This window comes from Myotis davidii, unplaced genomic scaffold (genome assembly GCF_000327345.1).
Source record: "Myotis davidii unplaced genomic scaffold, ASM32734v1 scaffold227, whole genome shotgun sequence".
Lineage (NCBI taxonomy): Eukaryota > Metazoa > Chordata > Mammalia > Chiroptera > Vespertilionidae > Myotis > Myotis davidii.
This window is the reverse complement of record NW_006298519.1, coordinates 1,446,420-1,454,963: the sequence shown is the minus strand read 5'-3', so window position 1 is coordinate 1,454,963 and position 8,544 is coordinate 1,446,420. Positions and strand designations below refer to the sequence as shown.

General features: G+C 55.0%; 1 protein-coding gene across 4 annotated transcripts in view; it reads left to right on the top strand.

Annotated features, from left to right (window-relative positions):
* ERG (v-ets avian erythroblastosis virus E26 oncogene homolog) overlaps nucleotides 1-8,544 on the top strand; it is a 163,073-nt gene that overhangs the window by 116,016 nt on the left and 38,513 nt on the right. For all 4 annotated transcript variants that reach the window (XM_015570722.1, XM_015570721.1, XM_006774142.2 and 1 more), the window contains exon 3: nucleotides 8,063-8,211. In XM_015570722.1, coding sequence (XP_015426208.1) covers nucleotides 8,063-8,211 — 149 coding nt within the window. The remainder of the gene's footprint in view (nucleotides 1-8,062; nucleotides 8,212-8,544) is intronic.

The window sequence follows — 8,544 nt, the reverse complement described above, 5'->3', positions numbered from 1 at the left end:
CCCCCCCCCCGCCCCACCCACACACACACACCACTGTAGGGCAGGGAGAGTCACAATCGAGACCGCATTTGCTCCTTCCCGCCCCGGGGGCGGTCGGGTTGGCTGGGACAGTTTCCCACTCAGGCCTGGCCACCTTCCCAGCTGTGGGTGGCCCCGTGCTGGGGACCCGCAAACGGGTGGTTTTATATGAGGTTGAGGTGCAGCGTGTCCGGCTGGGAAACGCGAGGAAGGGAGGCAGGCTCCCGGCCCTCGGCCTTTGCCATCGCTCAGAAGTCAGATGATGGCACCGCCTGTGGGAGGAGAGGGCCCAGGCTCCGGGGAACCCCACAGGGTCCCTGTGGGCATAGGCAGCGGGCACTGGGCCACTGCTTGGGCACCTTTTAGCCTCAGAGGGAAATGGTGTGGGTTAGCCAGAATTTCCATAGCCGGTGATGGAGGTAAAAACCCGAAGCACCATGATGGTTGGGCTTAAGTCTTTCCTCTTGAGAAATGGAAGTGTTTCCAGCAAAACAAACAAACAAAAAACCTCACAGAACAGAAAAGATGTCGCGTCCCATCTCTGTCGTGTAACCATCTGTTGATACCTTGTCCTGTGAGCATTTCATTTTCAAGTGATGGCCCCCCAAAGGATGCACTGACCCCCAGGTTTCACGGCCTAACTGCCGGAGGGTCCTGCTCATCCCCATCTTCAGCTGTGAAGAGAAATGGGTAAATGTGTCCTTAAACAATGAGACTCTCCCAGGGACACTCGATGCCTCGGGGGGACAAAGAGCTCCCTGTGGGTTGTGGTGACTTTTTAATTAATTTCGTCTTCAGCTTTCTGGGAGAAGGGAGGGGGGGGGAGCAGCGGGCTGGTGGGAAGAGGCTGCGATGCCAGGTGCAGGGGGTGTTTATGAGGGTGAGGGCAGTGCTGGGCTGTGAAGACAGAGCCCCAGTGTCAGCCCGAGCCGGGCTGTCCATGAATCACTGCGCTCCACCCGCTGCCCGGCCGCGGGCTGAAGCAGCTTTTCCATCGCCTCTGATTCAGAAATAAAACAGACCCACCAAGGACCCCGGAGCCCTCCAGACAACCCCCTCCTTGTCTCAGGCCTGAACACACCTTTTGTGGTGACTTACCTCAATTCCTGCTCCAAACCTCGATTAGGCGTTTGTTCAGTCGCTTAGGGCTGAGTGTGGGCACTCAGGGTTCTTAGGAAGAAAACCACGTGTGAAGGAATATTTAAAAATATTTTTTTATTGATTTCAGAGAGGAAGGGAGAGGGAGAGAGAGAGAAACATCAGTGAGGAGAGAGAATCATTGATCGGCTGCCTCCTGCACGCCCCACACTGGGGATCGAGTCTGCAACCGGGCCTGTGCCCTGACCAGAATCAAACCAGCGACCTCCTGGTTCCTGGGTCGACCACTGATGCACACCAGCTGGGAAGCAAAGGGAATTTGGTGTTGAGGCATGAGCCGGGCCTGGGGTGCCTGCTGCCCGCGTCCCGGTGAGCCCTTCCCTGGAACTGACGTCCTGGGCTCGCAGGGTGGAGCTGCCAGGGAAACCTCCTGTGGTCCCCCAGGAGCTCATCACATGAGACCACCCAATAAGCGAAAGGACATTCGTGAGGACAGTGGCATTCTAATCAGCAGTGAGGAGCTGGAGACTGCATGGGACGCAGCAGGGGCTTGCGTACCCATATAAGAGTCGGGTGACGTGGATTGGGGTGTTTGGGGCAGAGAAGGGAGTCAGGAGAGGGGCTTTAGCCACACAATCACAGCCACCATGACAATAGGGACACTCAGGTATCCCCAGCATCTGGGACAGTGCCTGGCAGACTGACTGACTCTCTCTCTCGCTCTCTCTCTCTCATTAATTCTCACCCGAGGATATTTTTCCATTGATTTTTAGAGAGAGTGGAAAGGAGGGGGAGAGACAGAGAGAAACATGGATGTGAGAGAGACACATTGATTGTCTCCCGCATGTGCCTCAACCAAGGCCAGGGATTTGGTCCTGCAACCAAAGTACATGCCCTTGACTGGATTTGAACCCGGGACCCTTCGGTCCGCGGGCTGACGCTCTATCCACTGAGCCAAACCGGCTGGGCCACTCTGTAACATTTGTTAAATGAATAATGACTAGAGAAGGCCCGGGGCCAGATGCCGAGGAGGATCTGGGGAGTGTGCATCTATCCGTCGGCGCCTGGGGTCACGGAAGGGCTGGGCTGCCTGGGGCTGGTGGGTTTGTATTTGGGAAGATCACTCTGCAGTGAAGCCCGGGACCCCCCACCAGCATGTGGAGAGCGAGGCCGAGGGGCTGTCTCCAGGGGCAGGAGGAATTCGGAAAAGGGAGGAGGCGGGTCTCGGAGGATGGGTAGGTTTTCGAGGATGAGCGGTGCCTGCCCACCGGAAGGAGGGCCACTGATTTCCTCAATTCCATGCTGGACTCTCTGTAAGGCCCGAGCCTCCACTAACTGTTCTGGACTGAGGGGGAATCGCAGACTTCCTGTGGCCGGCGAGCCTGAGGTCGTGGCTCGGGGCTGCCTTAGGAGACGTTCTTGGATAAATGAGGTCCATTCATGGGGCACAGACGACAGCGCCAGGCCAGGCCCCATCCCTGTCAGGCTCACGACCACGCCTGCGCCCTTCGCTGTGGGCTCTTTCCGTGATGGACCGCCTGCTCTCCGTAGACTCTGAAAACCAAGGTCAGATGCCAAGTTCATTTCGCTTTTCAACAACCAAAGCCCTTATTTTAATTTCTCGGTACATTTTTACAGGCTCATTATCCCCTGCCCCCGAGGCCACCCCTCCCTCAGAAAAGGCATTACGTATGGAAACAGCTAAAGGGAGCCTTTGTCTTGGGCTGCGTCCCAGGTGATCTTACAGACATACACTGACTGCGTTCCGGTGGCCCAGCCTCTGCCCTGTGCCCTGGTCCTCAGTTCGCTCTGTGCGCAGGCCCGGGATCTGAGTGGACTCCGTCCCCCTCTGCCTCTCAGCCAGGGAGCTTCTCTGAGTCCCCCTCCCACTCAGGAGTGTTGGCCTGTCCTCTGCAGAGTGCACCCCACGCCGGGCCCCTGGGGAAGGGCTGGGAAGGAGTGATGACTTCAGCTGTGCATTGAAGTGGCCAGCGTCTTTGGAGCCGGACTTACCACAATTCACCTGTGTGTCCAAGTAAACAGTGCGCCTCCCTGTCGAGTTCACATCTGCCTTCCCCACGGCTGCCTGCAGGGCCCCTCCCAGGATGCCCCGTGGAAAACGCTCAGGAGTGAAGCCTGCACCGAGGCTTCTGAGGGGCCATTCGGTCGTGTTTTATGTCTGGGAAAGAGGCCACTCGCATGGCCTTCCCAGGTGGATCCTATAGTGTGGGGTCAAGTACTCGGACTGAGGGCCCCCGTGGTCTAGGTTCCAATCCAGCGCCTCCATTGCTGGTCATGTGACCTGGGCTTCACCTGTAACACCCCTGCTGCAGCTACTGACCTCATGGCGGCATGTTGACGGAAAGGATAAGAACAGCTAACCCATAGCGTTTATCGTGGGTGCAAGGCAGCATTTTAAGTGCTTTACCCACCTATTTATTCTCATGTAAATATTACATGAAAGGGGTTTGGAGCATCCCTAGCATGGCAGCCCTCCCGACAGGTGTGAGGTGATGGCTCACTGTGGTTCTGATTTGCATAGTAACTTTGGTGTGCTCTGAAGAGTCTGGGAGAAATACCTTAACTGTGCATATTTGCAGTAAAGACATTTATGCCCCAAACAGTAAGACAGAGGCACTTCACATTCGCCAGTGAGTATCCATTCAGCGAGCAGCTAATGACTTGCGTTGGCATGTTCACAGCCGCTGCTGGAAAGCACTTACGTGAATACTAAGAATCCAGGACGTAAAGGAATGCTCTTTGCCGGGTGCATTTCCAGAGCAATGCGTGGAATGTGCAAACCCTTGTCATGTCAGAGTGGAGAACGCGTGGCCCTCCCTTCAGGCAGGGCCCGGTGCAGGCGGAACCCCGGGCTGTGGTGGGAAGTCCCCCCGTGACTCGCATCAGAATGCGCGATGGCCGTGTACAGGGCAGTCGGCAAAGAGGCCGGCCTCCCGCAGTGTGGATCCCTTCCCCCCACACCTGGGCAAAGGGATGAAAACGCAGTGATGGAGGCTTTTAAGTGTGTAATTCCAGTTCTCGGAGTCATGTTCAGGTTTCATTTTGTTAAAGCCGTGCCGGATGGACATCCCTGGAAAATATGCTTCTCTAGGAATTGCCTCTGTTTCTTATGTCTGTGTACACACCTCGTGGGTGTGTCTGCCATCTGCCGTGCGGGGGGAGGAGCAGTCCCCGGGGATGGCATCCTGGAATAGGAGTGGCAAGTGCACTGCAGTGCTGAAGCCCAGTGACACGTGGGTCAGGGAGTTCTCAATGCCTTTCTGAAATTACAATCGTCTTTACCTTTTAAAAATATATATTTTTATTGATTTCAGCAAAAAAGGGAGAGGGGAGAGAGAGAGAGAGAGAGAACATCAATGATGAGAGAGAATCATTGATCAGCTGCCTCCTGCACGCCCCTTACTGGGGATCGAGACTGCAACCTGGACATGTGCCCTGACTGGGAATCGAACCGCGACCTCCTGGTTCATAGGTCAAAGCTCAACCGCTGAGCCACACTGGCCGGCTCCTTTACCTTTTAAGGGCAGCATCCCACCTTTCCTTGGTGCAGGCAGGGGCCAGGCAGTGACAGTGAGTTCAGGCTGCCCAACCTCTAGCCTGGCTCTGCGTCTCCCTGGCTCTGAGACCTGGAGCGAGCCCCTCTCTCCGGTCCACACCTCCGGACAGGGGCTGAGCTGCCCCCACCACACCAGGCCCACGGCTACCCTCTCAGAACAGGGCCCGCACGACAGACGCCACTCTTTTGCTGTTGAAACTTCCAAGAGTCAAAAAAGGAGGAAATGACTAAACACTGAGACTAGGACGCCTTGGGCCCCTGTCGCCGATGTCGACCTTGAGTCCAGCAGGCGGCCCCACGGGCGACCCTCTCCCCGCCCTGTGGTTGGAGTTCCCGTAGATTTATTACAACAGCTATTTGAAATGGCCAGAAGCATAGCTCCATTCTCTCTTCCTCGGAAGCTAAAACAAGACACAGTGGGGAGGGGACTGTGCTTTCACTGTCCTGAAGGCGCGGCTGTTGACATGAGGCTCCGGTGGCCTGTTCCACCACGGCAGCGGGCATGGGGAAGCTTCGGGCGATGAATTATGTCTTGTGGTTAGAGCACGAAAACAAACGAACTTCGCTAAAACTGCCCCGACTTTAAATACTTGCACACGGTTTTGGAAAGCGCTGGACAGTGCGAGTTAAGGGCTTATCGCCTCTGGATTCGACGGGGGTTCTGTTTTAAAGCCGTGGGAAAACTACTGTGACCCATGCCCAGAGCACGTGTCCTCAGATACCGGAGGTGAAACTGTTAGAATTAGAAGAAAATGAAAGCATTGGTCTGAAGGGTCCAAAACCCCCAAGTCTCCTATTTCTGTGACTCTACACATCTCTTTGACCTTTCACTGATTAGGTAGGTAACTGCTTTGTTGGAGAAGAAAGAACTTAGGGTGCCTGGGATACAGCAGGCATTCAATAAAAATGGCACGGTCCAGCTGGTGTGGCTCAGGGCTTGAGCATTGACCTATGAACCAGGAGGTCACGGTTCGATTCCCAGTCAGGGCACAGGCCCGGGTTGCAGGCTCGATCCCCAGTAGGGGGCGGGCAGGAGACAGCCGATCAATGATTCTCTCTCATCATTGATGTTTCTATCCCTCTCTCTCCCTCTTCCTTCCTCTCTGAAATCAATAAAAATATTGTTTAAACGATGGCCTGGATGTCCGAGTGCATGAAGGACTTGGAACAGCCTCAGCCTGGACATGAGGGTTGTCACTGAGGTAGGCACCCCACCTGAGTCGCATCTAGTCTTTTCCCTGAGAAACCAGTTTCCTGTAGCTCTCTCTCCTTGAGACAAGTAGACCCAAACATACCCTCCGCTCAGCGGATGGAATTTTCCGAAGGGATAGGAAGCCAGGGCTCAAGCGAAGACACTCCGTGTTTTGATATTAGGATGGGTCTTGCGGAGATAAACGTGGGAAGCCAGGAAAAACTGCATCAAGAGGAAATAATGCATGTGTAGGCAGCGCTGGAAACTCCGCGGGTCCTCGCCATGGGAACGCAGACCGTTATTATTTTTAAAGTTCCTTCATGTTAGTACAGCTGCGAGGATGCCGCGGAGCTGGGCGGGGTGTTTCCAAGCCCATGGTCCAGCCTCAGGCCTGGGTGGCCCCGACTGCAGCCTCCATCCACAGACATCAACTGCTCCTCGCTCAGAGCCGGCCCAAGCTCCCCCCATCAGCACCAGGCACACGAGCAGGTGGGGCTGGGAACAAACTTGAATTTTCAAAGTCCCCAGATGCCGAGGGGATTCTCTGTGTCCCTCCTGGCCACGCCCCCGCGATGGCCTTTGTGTCTGGAACGACCTTCTGCATCCCACCGCAGCCCCGTGCCACCCAGAGAGGGCCCACCTGCCTTGGCTGGCTATGACCTTCTCAGACATGAAGGTCAGGTCCATGCGGGGTGGCTGCACATCCCGCACATCCCCCAGTAACAAAGTGTGGAGGACACCCACACCCTCAGGCCTTGGACGCGGGGAGGAAGTCTAAAATCCAGTGGAGCCTCAGGGTGTCCTGAGAAAATGAAAAACCATGTGTAGGGTTGAGGTTGAGAGGCCGTGTCCAGAAACCCACCTGGGAAGACATAACCTGAGTATGAAGACGCCTCTGCAGTGATCCTGGGTTCACCGTCCGTGGGTGAACCTCTCAGAAGGATCTGACATATTTTTCTGTTTCCTGGTTAAGCTGGATTTTCTATTTGGACTTTCCTTATTAATATGATTGTACCAAATCCTATAACTTTTGAATCTCACAAAAATTCCCGTTTTTCTTTTTCCAGCAAGGCAGGCAGTCCTTATTCACACAGCCCTGGGAACTGTCCCCGGGGCCAGCGGCTGAGTCCCTCCGCATCCTCACAGCTCGCTGCATGCCCCCCACCCAGGGTCCCAGAAGGCTGCCTCCCAGGGTGCCCGCCCGGCCCTCCTAGCCTGCCTGCTGGCACCCGAGCTGGGGACATCGTGAGGTTCAAAGTCCCATAACTAAAGATGGGCGTGAAATTGGAGTTTGACATTCCACACGTGGATGGTGTTCTGAGGTTTTGAAAAAGAGGAACTTGGTTCTAGGCTGAGCCTGGCGGAGGGCGCCGGCGTCACTCCAGCATCTGTCTGCGCGGCCTGTTTACTGTCACGCAGTGAAAACTAACGGCAGTTCGCCGTTTTCTGCACGTGTTTCCAATCCGTTGTTGCAGATGGAGTTTTGACATGATGGTCTCAGGAGGAGCTGCTGAAGAAATAGAAGCCAGGTGGCAGCCTTGCTCCCACATGCCCACTCCTGGCTGTGCCCGAGCCTGGGTGCTTCAGAGGGGCTGAAACAATAGACATGATTCCTCCCGGTGCTGGAGACTGGAAGCCCCAGGCCACAATGCTTCTTACAGAGCAGAGCGAGCTCTCTGGTCTCCTCTCTCATAAGGACACACGAGTCCAATACGTTGGCCTCACCTTTGCATCTTCATCTAAACTTAATTAGGGGGCCCACCTGACTGGCGTGGCTCAGTGGTTGAGCATCAACTATGAACCAGGAGGTGGTGGTTCAATTCCCGGTCAGGGCACATGCCCGGATTGGGGGACATCTCTCATCATTGATGTTTCTCTCTCTCTTCCATCTCCCTTCCTCTCTGAAATCAATAACAATATATTTTTTTAAAAAGGAAAGAAGGAAGAAGGGCCCCATGTTTAAATGTCATCATATAGAGGATTAGGACGTCAACATATGGAGTTTGGGGGACCCACCTTCAGTCCCCAGCGGGCCCTGTATTTGCATGGTCACGTCTCCTCCTTTCTCCCCAGGCACCTCCACCTCACCTTCCCACTTCCCTCTGTCTCAGGGCAGGGCCAGGGCAGCGTGGTTGCCAGTTGCCACAATAATGGAGCAATTTCTCTTTCTCCACCAGAAACTCGCCCGATGAGTGCAGTGTGGTGAAAGGCGGGAAGATGGTGGGCAGCCCGGAGGTGGGCATGAGCTACGGCAGCTACCTGGAGGAGAAGCACCTGCCGCCCCCGAACATGACCACGAGCGAGCGCAGAGTCATCGTCCCAGCAGGTCAGGTGCCCTTCCCAGGTATCCCTGAACTGTCCTTCCTGCCTGTGGCGTCCGCCCCTTCCCTCGTCTACAACGGGGGTTGTACATGGGAGCCTAATCCTCTATATGATGTCTGTGCACAGACAGTGAAATGTTTATTGGTGTGTGTGTGTGTGTGTGTGTGTGTGTGTGTGTATGTGGGGGTGTGGGGGCGGGGAGAGAATGTCCATGGAAAGTGACCTAAAAGTAGGAGTTGCCCTTTCCCTGCGATTATGTGGTGTTAAAGATCTTTTCTTTTATGAAGTGCTATTTTTAACAGGTGGTAGCCTTGCTGGTTTTTAAAAAATTGTTCCT